This window comes from Panthera leo, chromosome A1 (assembly GCF_018350215.1).
Source record: "Panthera leo isolate Ple1 chromosome A1, P.leo_Ple1_pat1.1, whole genome shotgun sequence".
NCBI classification, from domain to species: Eukaryota; Metazoa; Chordata; class Mammalia; order Carnivora; family Felidae; genus Panthera; species Panthera leo.
In genome coordinates this window covers 170,166,120-170,184,655 of record NC_056679.1, presented here as the reverse complement: position 1 = coordinate 170,184,655, position 18,536 = coordinate 170,166,120, and the positions used below count along the sequence as shown (strand labels likewise).

The window sequence follows — 18,536 nt, the reverse complement described above, 5'->3', positions numbered from 1 at the left end:
GTGTTTAGACAATGAGGAATGACCAGAGGGGTAAATTGAAAAAAATGCTAAACATAGTAACTGCTTAAAATCAAAAGGAAAAGATAACTGCTTTAAAAAACACTGGCAAATAATTTTGATTCTATTTCTTATATTTACTGGTTTTTTAAAAGAGGTTTCAATGTTTTTTTTTAAAGTGATGACTCTAGTAAACAATAATCCATTTACATTAAAATATTAATTTTTTATTTTTTAATATTTATTTATTTTTGAGAGACACAGAGCACATGTGGGGGAGGGGCAGAGAGAGAGGGAGAGAGAGAATCTGAAGCAGGCTCTAGGCTCTGAGACCCTAAAAGATTAATTTTTAAGTTAGTTAGCAGTTTGATTAACTTCTGTTAATCAAATTTTCTGTTGTGATGATAACACTCATTATGGCAAATATTAAAGAATTAATTTTTCTTCTTATAACATATTTATTTATGTAATAGCCTACAAAGCTATCAAGAGGTCATTATTCCAGATAAGACAAAACAAACTGTGATGTAATTATCAAAATCAAAGCAGAAATGCCTTCCATTTCTAGGGAAAATTGAGTATTTGTCTTACATACTCCTAAGATTGGTTACATGTAAAAAATTAAGAAAATGAACAATGTATTTAGAATGAAATAGAAATATTGAGGCATCAGGCCTTGATAGTAAATTAAGACATTGTCATGATTTGCTGGACCAGGTAGCCTTGGAATTTTGACACTTGGTGGAAGATAAATTTGGTTTCGCACTTGAAATTCAATGCCAAGTGACTATTAAGAGGAGTAACCTGAAAAATTTTGTTTGCCACACATATCAGTAAAGTCACCATAATGGTGAATCAATGTTCAGGGATTTAAAATGCAGAAAGGAGACCATTCAACTGAATGATCAGAAGAAATTTGATTAATAGTGGCAAAAATTTCTTGTGCCCATACAAGTGAGTGGTTCTCATCTGCCCATTTCTGATGCTATCCATCAGTAAATAATTCATCATTGTAGATCCCTGCCTTGCTTCTTATAGCCCCCTTTATAAAGATCATACAGTAGAAAAGGAAAGAAATTGACACAAGTGGTTTCGGCTGAGCCTAAAAAAGAGCAGGCTTGGAATCCATGAAAAGACTCAGGGAAGGCATCACAGAATTAGAGCAACCTCTCTGCTCACTAAGGGACAGGGAAAAAAAAAAGAAAAAAAAAACAAGGTGAAGAAATGCACTAAAGACAATAAATTATAAAACAGGGTGAAGAAGCAGAGAAAAAGAGACTACATGAACCCCTCCTAGCTGTCATGCAGCAGCCTTTATCTGGGAAGTTGAGCTGCCCTGAGCTGCAGATAAGCAGTTTGCTGTAAGGCAGATTTCCATTTAATGTGGTTAAATTTTATATGATGCTTTATACTCTCAATGCTCCACCCTGCGGTTTGGCCTTTTATAAACTGCCCCATTTGCTCTGGGAAGATAGCTCAAGCCAGTGCAAAAGGCTTTCTAATCTAACATGAAAATAATGAATTGTGTTTATAATTGAATTATTAGCCAATGAAGACTGCTGAGAAATGCAGTATGGCATTTCAGTGGAGCAGTATAACATATAAAATTATATCTCCCAAAGCAAAATAGCTGATTTAATGCACTCCATGAATGTATTCCAAAAAAGCTTGACAATTTAAAATTATATAGATAGGGCAAGTGTTTTCCAGAGGTATGGTATTTGTGTTTGCATTGAAATGAATCAGACAAAATCAACTGCTTTGTATAGGCTGTAAGGCCTTTATTTCTGTCGAGATCACTGATATCCCCATTGCCTATCTCCTGAACCCCAGCAATTATAATGTTCATGGGACAGTCTGACCCAAACCATTCAAAGAAGTTTTTGTCGATAGTCCTCTGCCTTCTTTATGAGCTGAGACGGCAGTGTAGGTCCTCACTCTTCAAATTCATTTCCTGGATTTTTAAATTTATCCTTTGATCCTCTGGGCTAAGTTTAACCATTTAGTATACATCAAGGGTATATGTGTAATTATGTTTTGCTAAGTTATGGTGCAGTAACAAAACATTCAACCTCAAATCAGAAGACCTGAGTTTTAATCCTGTCTCTTGCTACCTGTCTAATTTTGAATGAGTCATTTAACCCCTATGAACAGAGTCTGGTTAACAGATAAATAGAGACAGTAGCCATCTCAGAGAGGTTTTAAGAGATTTAAATAAGTAATGAGAACACTTTTTTATACTTTGATTCTCCCCTAATGCTTCATGCCCTACTAGTTTAGATCGGAATTATTTTTTTCCTAGAGAGGCTCCTGCCCGCTGAATTTTGATCTTAATACGTGACACATGTCCTCTCCTCAACTTAACCAAATTAGACACCCTAACTGCTACATTTCAGAACTGTTCTGCTCTCTACCTGCTCTGTCACAACCTTGGTTTAGGCCCATATTGTCTCATGACTCTTGTAGCTTTTTAACTGGTCTCTTTGCCTTAAGTTTTCCCATCAATAATTTGTCATACTCTGCTGCCAGCGCTACAACCTAAATGTGATTAGACCACTCTCCGGCTTAAAATTATTTAACAACAACCATCTTTATAGGTCACAGGGTCGCATCAGGGTCTTATAACTTGCCATGATTAGAAAAAAACAAGAAGAGGAAAAACAAAGACTGAAAGATCCTGCTGCTGGGATTAATTACCACCAGTGAACCAAACAGATGAAGAAGTGCCTGATAGGACTAGAGGGGGTTGACAGTCAGTGACCCACCTGCCTTTGCCTTCTCTGGTGAAGCTGCATTCCTGGCTTGTCTAACACACCAGCCCTTCATTCTTTCCCACTGTCGTCCTGGAGCTCTGAGAATGAAGCTCTGTAAGCAGGAGAAAGAACTCTTTTAGCAGACATGCTAAAGACTAGATTTACATGTCCATCTTTTCTAAGAAGTATCAAAAATCAGACAATGGCAAGAGACACGCATTCTTCAAATTAGTTTTTGTAAATGGTCAAAACCAAGAATGAAATCCTGATTGCCCTCTTCTCCATGTGCAGTGAAGATTGAGACGAATTTATTTACTTTAACCCTACCTTCCTAGGCTGTTAATATAATCTGGAGTTTCTGATAACATTAGGGCTAAGTCACTCTTTAAAATGTTCTAGTCCCTTCTTATAGAATGAGTTTTGTATCTGTATTTAATTTTAAGGTGATATTTATGATATTATTTTGACTTATTACACTTTATTTTTCCCACCCACTATCAGCCACTTACCACTACAATTTCTCCTTCTTAAGCTGTTAAATAATATTTAAATAAATAAATAAATAAATAAATAAATAAATAAATAAATATTTAAATAAGTAAATATTTGGTTGGTTTGAGTATATTCCAGGTAGGAACATAGGTTATATCTCTTGCATTAGGTGAGCCTTTGATTGTATACAACTCTAGGTTGATTATAACATTTGTTACCATTCATTTCCCCCTAAAAAGTGGAACATACATTTTGTCTGGAAATAGACTTCTGTGCTCACAGTTTTGTTTTGTTTTGTTTTTTCCTAATTCTCACTTTAAATCACTAAATGTTGCTATGCCATTTCCTAACTTATAGCTGTGATTAGATGTTCAAAGCCAGTCTGCTTCTTTTATCTTTTTTATTTTCAATCCAGAACTTTTAGGTACATCTTTGTGATTGGGTAGCCAGGATATAAAAGGCATCCTCTCTTATTTCCCTGGCCATCTTATGAAGGTGTAAAGGCGAATCCTTCATTTCACTTAGAGAAAAGTCCTGCTATGTGAAGCTTTGCACAAATGCTGTGGTGACAGGTCTATATGTCTTGAAGGCCTTCCATTGATTATTCATTGTTCACATGCTCAACGCACAGCTCCTGCCTGTGCTTAGATTATGCATTATGTTAGAGTGGAAAACCCATATATGCCTCACTAAATTTTAGATTTAATTTTTGGCTTCTTGGCATTGGAAATGTTTTCCTTCATCTGGATTCCATTTTCTTCATAACTTTAAAATCTTTAAAGTTCCTTTTTTTTTTTTCCTTTCTGTAGTACTACAGATTTCCCCGCGTAGATTTTGTTTCTTTGGTTGTTTCAGTGGGAATTAGATACTACTGGGTCTCAATTTGCCAGCTTTAAATGCAGTTGACTTCCTCTAAATTATGTAAGAATTTTCCAACTTTTCTCCTTCCAACCAACTTTTACAGTTAACTTCCTCATCATGGATTTGAATTTTACATTTGTATTTTAATTTCTTTGCAATCTCTTGCTTTCTTACTCTATTACCTTTCATCTCAGTATCAAGGCTTTTCATGGTCTTTTCTTCTTCCTTGGCTTTATTAAAGATACTTAAGAGTCATAAAAATAACTTCTGGTCCCTCTAAGAAATCATTTTCAGAGATGTGATCCTCTCTGAGTATTTGGACTGGTCTTCTCTTAAGCCCTTGCTTTAATATATTTTTCATCAGTCTCACATAGGATCCCCTTCTCTTTTCTATTTTTACCTACCTTATTATCTAGGAGAAATCTACAAAATTTGTTATTTTAAATGAAGAGGTTTGTCTTCACAGGATCCATAGCAGAGATGTTAGATGCTACAACGCTCAATGTGCACTATCATCAGGGACCTTCCTGTGTTCCTCTTCCTCTTTGATGTTTTACCTTTGGGGAGAAAACACCCTCCAGTGTTCCTGGCATAGTGTTCCTCCTCTCTTCTGCTCCCCACCCCCACATACATTCCCTCCTCTTTCCTACACACATATTGTCACAAGCATGGTTTTCTACCCTTCTTGGCATCTAGAAATTTCCATCTCTGAGTAAGTATAGAGAAATACTCTGGCTCCTTAAAAAAAAAAAAAAAAAAAACCCAAAAAACAGTACTCCCAAAGTAAGGGACTGGCTTTACTTTTTCTGAACTATGACAAACACTGTGGATGGTAGAGATGTCTTTTTTCCCCTTTTATTCCTTTTAACTTTCTTTGAGGAACCAAGGCTGCTATGTTTCATGAAGCAGCATGTGTGCACTCCTTATTGCTATTCCTAATCCAGCTCCATCAATTTTATGGTTTGTGGAAATTCCCTATAAAGTTGCTGCTCTTGGTGACTTTTCTTTAACTCTTAGTCTTTCATTTTTAGGGTCATGTGGATTTTTGACGTTGTCAGTGTTTTCCTAGGTATCTATTGAAAGGTTGAAAGAGCCCTGTGTAAGGGTCGTGACTTGGAGACATTTTATTTTTTAAAATGTTTATTTGTTTATTTTGAGACAGAGAGAAAGAGAACATGCGAGCGGAGAATGGGCAGACAGAGAAGGAGAATTCCAGCAGGCTCCTCCCTGTCAGTACAGAGCCTGATGCGGGTCTCAGTCTCACCAACCATGAGATCATGACCTGAGCTGAAACCAAGAGTCAGACACTTAACTGACTGAGCCTCCAAGGCACCCCATGACTTGGAGACATTTTAATTCCATCTTTTAAAAGTGCAGTTTGATCACTGAAGAAATCGATATAAAGGAGTAAGGAGAATCTAGGAAAACTGTCTTGAATGTTGATGTTCCTAACCTTTTTATAAGGTTGTATGTAAATAGCTAGGTAGCTTTTTACAAAGCCTCCTGTTATTGTATTTTAGCTGATTTATTTATCATCTATCTATCTGTCTATTTACCTATCTATATTTGTTTATTATATTTTAGCTGATCTATATTAGTGTAGAAGGGATGCTGGGCTGGAGTAAGGCTAGCTGAAGTTCAGGCCAGATCTGGTACTACTTCCCTGTATACAGTGATTCACATTAATTTTAAAAGTGTGGGGCACCTGGGTGGCTCAGTCGGTTAAGCCTCCGACTTCAGCTCAGGTCACGATCTCACGGTCCGTGAGTTCGAGCCCCGCGTCGGGCTCTGGGCTGATGGCTCAGAGCCTGGAGCCTGCTTCTGATTCTGTGTCTCCCTCTCTCTCTGTCCCTCCGCCGTTCATGCTCTGTCTCTCTCTGTCTCAAAAAACAAATAAACGTTAAAAAAAAATTAAAAAAAAAATAAAAGTGAAAAAAAAATTGGGGCGCCTGAGTGGCTCAGTCGGTTAAGCATCCGACCTCGGCCATGACCTGGCAGTTCACCGAGTTCGAGGCCCATGTTGGGCTCTGTGCTGACAGCTCAGAGCCTGGAGCCAGCTTTGGATTCCGTGTCTCCCTCTCTCTTTGCCCATCTCCCACTCATACTGTCTCTCTCTGTCTCAAAAGTTAGTAAAACAGTAAAAAAAAAGTGAAAAAATTAAAAAGTAAAATGAATCAAGTAACTTATTTTAGACAAGCCAGTAAACCTCTGCATCAGTTTCTTTATTTATAAAATTAGGGGGAAATCTATAATATTTATAAATTACTTTATACATGTTTAATTTCACAGCATTGTAAAACCAAGTTATTCTACTAATAATTGAGACCTGGTGAGTTCATAAAGAAGCTAGGGCAAAATTTCTGACCTAATCAACCTTGAATTCAATGTACATTGATTTTCAGTTTTGATTTTTAACAAACTCCCTATTTGCAAGTAAGTATTGGTGTTTCTATCCCATTTTTGGCGGAGACATTTTCACTTACAGAAAATTTTGCAATCAGCATTTATTGAAAATAGTGTGCTTGTGTTGAAGCATTTTTCTACCATAGGTGGCTGACACTGATGGATCTTTTTTCATCCATATTTTAGTGAGTGCCCTAGGTTAGTTATGATTTTCCAGACTTCAAAGAGAGCAGACAAACCAAAATATTGGGACTGTGAGGTATGTTCAGGGACAAAAACATTTTGTCAACTCTGTGATTATGCTTTGCTTGACCTTTTTGTGAAGTGGGGTGAGGAGTACTCTGAGAATGACTCACTGGTCATTCACCTCAGAGGGCATGTGGGCGTTAGTCACTCTAGGACTTCACAGAGAAAAGGTATCAAACTCATATCCTTTGACTTTGAAGGAATAGTCTTTTTGTAATTCGATTTAGGTCAGCATTTCGAACCTAGCCATTTTACATAGAGTATTTTATTTAAATTTCACAATAGTCTCCGAAATGTAGGTTTTGCTATCTATTTTTATTTATAGATGAGGAGATCCCTCCCTAAGACTAAAGGAGAGTATGCAAATTGCCCTATGTCATATACCTAATTAGTGGTAGAGATAAGATTCCATCTATAATTTTTCCGACTCCAAGTTCATGCTTGTAAACATCGTGTTGAGTCTATCAGTTAGGATTCAGTTCTTCTGCATGTTAACAGTAACCTAACTACAATTGCATTACTAAATAGAGCTTTAATTACTGCACATAACAAGCAGTACACCATTAATATGCAGATACTTAAGAAAATCAAGCTCCTTCTAGCTTCCTTTTCTTCCATTGTTTGTATTGGACTTTCATCCTCATTGTTGCAAGACAGCTGCTCAACCTTCTGGTGTCATGTATGTATTCCAAGCAGGAAGGAAAGGATGAGCAAAGGAGAAAAAAAAAAATCACCTGTTATCTAAATTTAATCTTCTTCTTCTTCTTTTAAAAAATTTTTAATGTTTATTTATTTTTGAAGGAGAGAGAGACAGAGAGCAGGGGAGGGGCAGAAGAGCGGGGGACACAGAATCCAAAGCAGGCTCCAGGCTCAGAGCTGTCAGCACAGAGCCCAATGCGGGGCTCGAACCCATAAGCTGTGAGATCATGACCTGAGCTGAAGTCAGATGCCCAAACTGACTGAGCCACCCAGGTGCCCCTAATCTTTTTCTTCATCAGAAAAATAATAGCTTACCTGGAAGCCTTTCATAATACACTTCCATTTGTATCTCATTTAGCCTTAAATCTACATTTATGGCTATTCCAAGCTTCAAGAGAATGTGGGGATTCATATTTTAAGTCAAAATTTATTAAAATATAATTTACATACAGTAACACTCACACATTTTATGTATACAGATCTATGGCCTTTGATCAAATACATACACCTGTGCATTCACAATCACGATTATAGAATATTTCCATTTTGAGGAGCAGTGTTAACTGAGCATTTTGCCATCTTGAACAAAACTGAGGTTTAGTTCTGAAAAGAAGGAACAGACAATATTAGGTAGGCAGCATTGTCATACTAAGGTTAAATTTTTCATTGAGGTAAAATTGACATATAATGTATTAGTGTCAGGTGTACAACATAATGCTTCAGTGTTTGTGTATGTTGTCAAATGATCACCACAATGTCTAATTTCTGTGTGATTTAATAATGGTTTGGAACAGCAATAGAGGAATTACCCATAAGTGAAAGAAGACTGTAGTTATCATTAACCTAGCTTAAAACAGGAACTTGGGTAAATCTCCAGATCTATTTATGTGTCAGTTTTCTAATACTTAAAAGAAAAGCTTTCAAAAAGATCTTGAATGTGTCAAAAAGTGGGGTTCACTGAGATAATTTATGTGAAAGCACACTGAGATCTGTAAAGCTCTATTCAAATATAAAGAATTGTCTTTTCGCCCACGATTAGAGGTGTTTCCTTTTGATAATGATGATGAACTTGACATACTGGCCTGAAATATCACAGTTGTGAAAGTCAAATGTAATTGTAAAATATACTAACTCTTTAATTTATCAGTGGCTTAGAAATCAAGACAATATGCAGCTCTAGGTAGAGTCAATTTCACATTTTCATTTTTACCAGTTCTCTTTCCAACTATATCTTTTTCAATTGGGTAAAAATAGCACCAAATGTATAATTTCCTGAGCCTATCAAGTATGTGTACATTTATAACTAATAAATTGTTGTGTGACTTTTTAGTTATTATATAATATTTTAAAGATAAATCTTGATAGTCTTCTAATTAAACTGAAATATAGATTTTGAGAAATTATACTTTTTGTAAAATCAAATAATCTGAACTGTTGGAGTGTTTAGGAAGACCATTTTTAAATTTGTTCTCTTTTTGTTTTAGAGGAAAACACTCTTTAAATTCACCTCTTGGAATCAGGTGTAAAAAGTTAAAAATCAGAATCTATTATGACACTTTGGGGATACTCTAGAATCAGACCTCTTGATTGCTTGTTATGCAGGATCTATGAAGAAATTTGATATTTTGTAGTATTTATTACTCTCAGATTTTTGACATAACACTCCTCTGAATGTGAATATCTTTCAAAATGTGGCTCTTTCCTATAGACTTTAATCATGACTAGTGTCAACCAATACTGGCCTTTATTAAAAGTAAATGTATCTGATAACCTGGGATACTCATTATCTCTGGCCAATTACTCTCTTCATTAAAAAATTGTTTATTATTATTTTAATTAAGGTCTTTGTTGTTTTGTTCACAAAATTCCTAGGTTGGATTCAACACTGGCTTTGCTGGTCCTTGGGGAGGCTGCCAAATTAAACATGGCCTGCTTGAAAGCTTTAATGGAATTAATGAGAGATTTTCTTTTAAGCATTATGTCTGTTCAAAATCAGGTAACAGTATGTTGTTAATTTATGTGTGCTAAAAGACCTGAAGAAAAACAAATTTTATTTTTGCCACTATTTAAATTGAATATAATATTAGGGGTTATAATGAGCATAACTTTTTAACAAAATTTTTAATTAAATATAAAAGTAAATGCACATTTACCATATATCCCAGTATGGATAGGTAGACAGATGGGTATAGTTAAAGATGTAGAGGTATGGAAATAGATTACACACACACACACACACACACACACGGGAGGGACTTTATTTTTTTTTAATTTTTATGTATTTATTTTGAGAGAGAGAGAGAACATGGGGGAGAGGCGAGAGAGTGGGGAGAGAAAAAGAATCTCAGGTAGACTCCACGCTCAGTGCAGAGCCCAATACTGGGTTTGATCTCATGGCTGTGAGATCATGACCTGCGCCGAAATCAAGAGTCAGACACTCAACTGACTGAGCCACCCAGGCTTCCTTACATGAGAGGAACTTTAAATTGTATTAACAAACTTGAGAACATACAGTCATACATGGTTTAGTTTCCTTTTTTAGAAAATTTAAAGTATATTACAAAAAACACTTTTTACAAACTTTACAAACTTTACAAACTTTACAAACTTTAAAACTTACATTTTAGTCTGCATGAGATAACAATTTCTTCATTGTTGAACAGTGAGTTTGTTTCTAATTATTCACAGTTAATTGCAAACAATATTGAACTGGTAAATCTCATGAATAAAATCTTTATCTGTGTTTATGACTATTTCTTCAGAATAGATTCATAAATTACTGAGTGATAGACTATGAACTTTCTTTTAATAATCTCAGAAAAGATGTTCAAATTCCTCTCCAGAAGATATAACTGTCTTGCTTTCCTATGAAAAATGTATAAAGTGCCACACATAAGAACTGAGCTTTATATAAAAAAATATTCTTTTATAATATGATATGGAAAATGCTATCTCAGGGGATTAATTTACATTCTATTGATTACCAAGGAAATTGAAAAGTTGTTCTTTATAAACTTTTTAGATATTTGTAGTTTTTATTCCTTGAAGTAGATTTTATGCAATTTACCCACAGAAAACCTGTTTTTTAATTGAGTACATTTTAGAAATATTAGTTGGTGATGGTCTTTAACAGCTCTATAAAATTTGAAGATATTTCTTACCATGAGTACAGTATGTAGTTTTAATTATGACAGAGCATATCTTGATTATCTAATAACTATTTTCTCATTTTAGGAAGAAAGCTGCAAGGTAGATGATGTTTCCTGGGCCTGGAATGTTGTCTACATATACACAACAATTCTTGCAGAAATTTGCTTGTATGCAGCCACTTCTAATTTGCGAAAAACTGCTTTTATTGGTTTCTGTGTCTGTACAAGATCACAAAAAGACATTTTACTCATGGATAAATCAGAAGAACCACCTAAATTGAAGGAAGCAAGTATTTTAGGTCTTTTGGACTATTTCTCTTCAAAAATGTCAGATAATTGTAAGTAAATTATTTCTCAACTTGTTGAGAAGCACTTCTTAAATGTCTCTATCTGCATATAGCAATAAGTATTTTATATTTTATTTTATTTTATATTTTTACAATATAGTGTTTTATTAGTTTCAAGTATATAATATAATGATTCAACAATTCCATACATCACCCAGCGCTTATGACAAGTGTGCCCCTTAATCTCCATCACCTATTTAATTCACCCTCACAACAATCTCCCTTCTGGTAACCATCAGTTTGATCTCTATACTGAGAGTCTGTTTTGTGGGTTTTTTTTCTCTCTCTCCCTTTTTCCTTTGCTCGTTTTTTTGTGTTTTGTTTTGTTTGTTTCTTAAATTCCACATGAGTAAAATCATATGCTATTTGTCTTCCTCTGACTTATTTCACTTAGCATTATACACTCTAGCTCCATCCATGTCATTGCAAATGGTAGCATTTCATTCTTTTTTATGACGGAATAGGAATAATATGTATATATACCACATATTCTTTATCCATTCATCTATTGATGGACATTTGGCTGCTTCCATAATTTGGCTATTGCAAATAATGCTGCTATAAACATAGCATGTAACCCTTTGAATTAGTGTTTTTATATTTTTTGGGTAAATACCCAGTATTGCAATTATTGGATTGTATGGTAGTTCTATTTTTAACTTTTTTTTAAACGTTTATTCATTTTTGAGAGACAGAGAGAGACAGAGGTTGAGTGGGAGAGGGGCAGGGAGAGAGGCAGACACAGAATCCGAAGCAGGCTCCAGGCTCCATACTGTCAGCACAGAGTCCCGATGTGGGGCTCGAACCCACAAACCACAAGGTCATGACCTGAGCTGAAGTCAGATGCTTAACTGATTGAGCCACCCAGGCACCCAAAATTTTCTTCATCTTTGTCAGAACCAGAGAATGTACACCCTCTGGAAATAAACATTTGATCTCCTCCTCATGTTCATACAGGATTTTTGGCTTTTCTGTATCAGTCATTACCATATGTTCCTTTGCTTTACATGATGGTACAAATGCCTAGTCAACTATTTTTAACATCAAATGATAGGTTTTAAAAACTGTGTTGATGTGATTCATTATACCTTGATTCTTACAGCATCACTGATTGATTTTTCCACATGAGGAAAATGATTTTGTCTGGGTTGTCCTGTATCATTGATAATGATCGCCAGTTTTGTAAGACCACAGAAGAAAAAGCTCCAAAAGTAGTATAATCTGTGCAGGCATTGTCAAATGATTACTGGGGAAAATAGGTTTGTCTTTTTTGGAAAGTGACTTAACCTGGAGCTGTTGCTGTATTTAATTAAAAATGATTTTTTCCCATACTTTTATCCTTCAAGTAAGTAAATTTTTTGTTTAGAGTGAGAGAACTGGTCAGAAGTCACACAGATTTGTATTTTAATTCTGTAATTTGTATCTTGGAATCCTACATCAAATTATTTAATTTTTCTGAATGATTACTCGATAATTATGATAAGACTACTATTCATATCATAACGCTTTTTATAAGAAAAAATATAGAAACATATAAATGCGTGGCATAGTACATTGTGCATAGGAAAGGTTCAATAAAGGTTAATAGTTGTTATGGTTGTTAATGTAGTTGTTAATATTATAGTGAGAAAACATCAGTGAGGAGGGATTTTTTTTCCTAACACTTAGTACTATGTACACTTTATATCCTGGGGATGCTGTTTTATTTATATATAAAGATACAAATGACAGTGGAAAATATTTTAAATGGTATATATAATATATAAATAGTCTTTTTACTAATAAGTCAAATCGTGTTATCAAGGCTTTAATAGGAAAAAACCTCAAATCATAGTTTTATAAAGGCAATGTTATAGGACACTAAAATAATAATTTCCTTGAAGATAATTTCCTGGTGATCTCATCTGATATGGGAGCAGAACTTAAAGAATCTAGAAGAATGACTATTTAGCATGTTCCATTTTCATTCTGTGATTTTGTGTCACACAAGCTTTTCATAGAATCAGATGTATAATAAGTCTAGAGTGAGGTCTCTGGCCAGTGATTGAAGTGCTGCCTTTTAGTTGATTGAGTAGAAATTTCTACGTATGCTTATAAATACCAATTATACATTTAACATTTGCTACTGTGGACTTAACTGTGTCCCCCAAAATTCGTATCTTGAAACCATAGCCCACAATGTGACTGTATGCGGAGATGAAATAACGATGGTGGGGCCTGATATGTTTGAATTTGTGTCCTTGTAAGAAAAGACACCAGAGAGCTCACTCTCTCTACTATGTGAGGACACAGTAAGAAAGCAGCCATCTAAAACCCAGGAAAAGAGCCCTCACCATAAACAGAATCAGCTGGCACCTTGATCTTGGAAATCCTAGCCAAGGATTTGGCTAGAAAAGAAATAAATTTCCCATCTTTAAGACTCTCAGTCTACGATTTTTGTTATGGCAGTTCAGTTATGCCTCCCAATGGGTGTTGTGCTGTAGGCAGATCTGAATATGCTCAGGTGCCTGACTAATCCTTATCTGAAACACAAATTTTTGCAACAGAGACTCCATTTTATTTATTTGCTTGTTTGCTTATAAGTTTTTAATTCCACTTAGTTAACATAGTGTTATGTTTGTTTTGGGTGTACAATATAGTGGCAGCATAGTCTCTAGATGAGACAATTTTGAGCTGGAAAAACATGAGGGAAGGTGATAAAAATTAATTTATTTAAATGCACAGAATTTTTGCTTGATCCCTGTTGAAATTCCAATTTTGGGAATCATTTTGCCTTGATGGGTCATAAAGGATGATAATAGTTAATTAACATTTATTGAGCTCTTACTATATGTCAGGTATTATTCTAGGCTAATTCATTAATCATTACAACGAGACTCTACCTAGTTATTCATATAATCCTCAATTTACAGATGAGAAAACTGAAACATGAAGAGTTTATTTGTCCAAGGAAATATATTTAGTAAACAGTACATCTGGGACTTAACCTAGGCAGTCTGGCTTCAGATTCCATACTGACTACCTCACTATGCTGAACTAACTAGGTTAGTTGACCTGCTGAGTGAAAAATTTTAAAAATTATCCATTTGCATGTTGAAGAATGTGAAGAAGACAGCTGTGAGAAATTCTGACAGTCATTATCCTACAGCACTGTTTGTAAAAGCATTTTCATAGACTTTGTGTCATGTGTGGTCTTTATTTCTAATCTGAATTCTTAGGACTTGTTCTAAAATTTTGAATCAAAAAATCCTAAAACTGGAGTGTAGGAATCTGTATTATTAAGCCTACAGAAAACCTAATCTATAAATTTAGCTGTTAAGCAAGCTGCTAAAATGCTGTCCTAATCATAGAGGAAAATATCTCTCTTACTTGTTATTGCAGACCTTTATGCATTCAATTGGAGACTATTTATGTCAGGTGATTTATATATAATTTTACAAAGAGGGAAACATAGCTTTGTGTTGTATGCTATATTTTAAACACCATCTTCTCTGCTCCTACTTTGGTTTTCAGAGTGTTAAAATGATAGTTTTTTTTTTTTTAATTCATGTTAGTTAACATATGATAAAATGAGAAGCTTTTAACAAGCCTTGATTATCTGGAATATGTGTTGTGAAATTAACACCTGAAAATGGTGTATTCTGTGAGAAACCTTCAGACACCGATTTAGTGTGTCTTGTGTAAGAAACATACAATGAATGAAAGAATCAAATATATCATAGAAAAGTAAAATTCTTGTTGATCATGTAGTCTCACTCAATGTACAAATCTCTGCTAGACCATTTGCGAATAGTCCACAGGCATATTCTGCCTAAAAGTCAACAGGAGGCACTGGGTGGCTCAGTCAGATAAGCATCCAACTCTTGGTTTCAGCTCGAGTTATGATCTCACGGTTCATGGGTTTGAGCCCCACATGGGGCTGTGTGCTGGCAGTGCAGGGCCTCCTTTGAATTCTGTCTCTCTCTGTCCCTTCCCTGCTCGTACTTTCTCTCTCTCTTTCAAAATAAATAAATAGACATTTAAAAAGAAAAGAAAAAAAAAAAGTCAACAGTGATCTGGAACTCCCTATCTCCCAAAGCAGGTCGTTCCACTTTTAAACACTGTAAACTATTCTTCCTTATATTAAAATGAAATCTATTTTTCTAACTTTGGTTTAGGTTTTGCCTCCTGGAGGCAATAAGAAAAAAAAAAAGTCTATTCCATTTCCCACATGCAAGCCCTTCAAATATTTGAAGATAATTGCATTGGTTCTCTTTCTCCACCTCTTCACTTTGCCATCATCTCCCATCTCTGCTTACTGTCAAGCTCCTGTGCAAACTTTTCGTAATACATGAAAAACATATTTCCAATATGGCTTATAATTAGCCTCTTAAGTTTGCTAGGAGGTCATAATGTTGTTAACTTAGAATTTGTAATAATTTATTTCAGTGTTATAATATGATGTGAGACCCAAGTATTTTTTCATTCAATGTTGTCTATGAATGAAAGAAAGTAAATATGACATTCTTCTTTTCATTCTTCTGTCGAGAATTATTTTCTTAATCTGGTTATGCAATGATAGTGGTGAATGAAATATAGGTCTCAGTTGTAAAATAACTTTTTATGCTATATTTTGATTCATTTTAACTTGGTTTTGAAAAAACATTAGCACAGAGCAATAATTCCTTTTTAAAAAGCAAATGTAAGTGAATTGGAATCTTAGAACCAATTGAAACTCTTAATGGTACTGTATTAAATCTTCAGCATAACTTTTACCTTGGTGAATGTTATTCAGAAAAGTATACAGTAACAAGGTTGTATTTATTATACATGGAAAATATTTAACTCCTTTAAAAATCTACAATCATGTTAGTGATAGAATTCAGGCAATCTTAATTCACAACTTTTTGTGTTGACAAATCTAAAATTACCACCGAGTATTTTATATATATATGGAAGTTAACCAAATGTATCTATTTGTCTTTTTCTTTTTTAAAAATAATCTTATCGTGGAAAGAGCACTTTACATGAGATCTACCCTCTTAAAAATTTAAATGTACAGTTCATTATTGTTGACTCTGGGTACATTGCTGTACAATAGATTTCTAGAACTTACCTTGTTTTTTTTTTTAAATGTTTATTTATTTTTGAGAGACAGAGAGACAGAACATGAGCGGGGGAGGGGCAGAGAGAGAGGGAGACACAGAATCCGAAGCAGGCTCCAGGCTCTGAGCTGTCAGCACGGTGCCCTACACAGGGCTTGAACCCACAAACCGCGAGATCACGACCTGAGCCGAAGCCGGACACTTAGCCGACTGAGCCACCCAGGCGCCCCTAGAACTTACCTTGTTTGATTGAAACTTTATGCCTCTTGGTTAGTAACTCCAATTTCTCCTTTCCCTCACTTTCTGGAAACCATACTCTTTGATTATAGTCTTCGATTTTATGAATATGACCATTATAGATACCTTATATAAATGAAACCATGCAGTATTTGCCTTTCTGTGAGGGTCCTCTTTCACTCAGCATGATGTCCTCAAGATTCATCCATGCTGTTGCATATGATGGAATTTCCTTCATTTTTAAGGCTTAACAGTATTCCATTGTGAGTGTATACCACATTTTCTTCATCCACTGGCTTTATAATAGTTATGAAATTATAAAAATGAAGAATTATAAAACAGCTATTTAAAAAACTCATACAGAACCACAAAACGCCTCGAATAGCCAAAGTAATTTTGAAGAAGAAGACCAAAGCAGGAGGCATCACAATCCCAGACTTTAGCCTCTACTACAAAGCTGTAATCATCAAGATAGCATGGTATTGGCATAAAAACAGACACATAGACCAATGGAATAGAATAGAAACCCCGAAACTAGACCCACAAACATATGGCCAACTAATCTTTGACAAAGCAGGAAAGAACATCCAATGGGAAAAAGACAGTCTCTAACAAATGGTGCTGGGAGAACTGGACAGCAACATGCAGAAGGTTGAAACTAGACCACTTTCTCACACCATTCACAAAAATAAACTCAAAATGGATAAAGGACCTGAATGTGAGACAGGAAACCATCAAAACCCTAGAGGAGAAAGCAGGAAAAGACCTCTCTGACATCAGCCGTAGCAATCTCTTACTCGACACATCCCCAAAGGCAAGGGAATTAAAAGCAAAAATGAATTACTGGGACCTTATGAAGATAAAAAGCTTCTGCACAGCAAAGGAAACAACCAACAAAACTAAAAGGCAACCAACGGAATGGGAAAAGATATTTGCAAATGACATATCGGACAAAGGGCTAGTATCCCAAATCTATTAAGAGCTCACCAAACTCCACACCTGAAAAACAAATAACCCAGTGAAGAAATGGGCAGAAAACATGAATAGACACTTCTCTAAAGAAGACATCCGGATGGCCAACAGGCACATGAAAAGATGCTCAACGTCGCTCCTTATCAGGGAAATACAAATCAAAACCACACTCAGATATCACCTCACGCCAGTCAGAGTGGCCAAAATGAAGAAATCAGGAGACTATAGATGCTGGAGAGGATGTGGAGAAACGGGAACCCTCTTGCACTGTTGGCAGGAATGCAAATTGGTGCAGCCACTCTGGAAAACAGTGTGGAGGTTCCTCAGAAAATTGAAAATAGACCTACCCTATGACCCAGCAATAGCACTGCTAGGAATTTACCCAAGGGATACAGGAGTACTGATGCATAGGGGCACTTGTACCCCAATGTTTATAGCAGCACTCTCAACAATAGCCAAATTATGGAAAGAGCCTAAATGTCCATCAACTGATGAATGGATAAAGAAATTGTGGTTTATATACACAATGGAATACTACGTGGCAATGAGAAAGAATGAAATATGGCCTTTTGTAGCAACATGGATGGAACTGGAGAGTGTGATGCTAAGTGAAATAAGCCATACAGAGAAAGACAGATACCATATGGTTTCACTCTTATGTGGATCCTGAGAAACTTAACAGGAACCTATGGGGGAGGGGAAGGAAAAAAAAAAAGAGGTTAGAGTGGGAGAGAGCCAAAGCATAAGAGATTGTTAAAAAGTGAGAACAAACTGAGGGTTGATGGGGGGTGGGAGGGAGGGGAGGGTGGGTGATGGGTATTGAGGAGGGCACCTTTTGGGATGAGCACTGGGTGTTGTATGGAAACCAATTTGACAATAAATTTCACATATTGAAAAAAAAAAACTTTTGCCGTAATCATCTTTTACTTACTCCAGGATAAATTATATTATTTTTAGTGCTCTAGGTAGGATATGTTTGGAGATTTATATTTGATCTATTCTCACATATGCTATCTCTAAGTTTAGTCTATATCTTTTAGAAAACACAGTTGTATTTTTAAAATGAAGGAAGAATTCAGAAATCATCAATCTGAAGATCTACATGCCCTGCTTTCTTTTGGATGTATTTGTAGGTCTATAACTTATCCTGCTGGGTATATCATTCTTTATTTCTTTCTGTCATCCTTTTAAACAAACTATAGTTTTCAAAAGAGGTATCACTGACCTCACTATTCCTGAAAAGCCCTATGCATCCAAAACAATCTCATACCTTGTTAATATAGGTGGCAGGTGCTA

At 35.4% G+C, this 18,536-nt stretch overlaps 1 protein-coding gene across 15 annotated transcripts in view; it reads left to right on the top strand.

Annotated features, from left to right (window-relative positions):
• Positions 1 to 18,536, top strand: part of TMEM232 (transmembrane protein 232) — a 211,659-nt gene that overhangs the window by 58,718 nt on the left and 134,405 nt on the right. For all 15 annotated transcript variants that reach the window (XM_042944992.1, XM_042944983.1, XM_042944955.1 and 12 more), the window contains 2 exons: positions 9,324 to 9,447; positions 10,686 to 10,938. In XM_042944992.1, the coding sequence (XP_042800926.1) occupies positions 9,324 to 9,447; positions 10,686 to 10,938 (377 nt within the window). The remainder of the gene's footprint in view (positions 1 to 9,323; positions 9,448 to 10,685; positions 10,939 to 18,536) is intronic.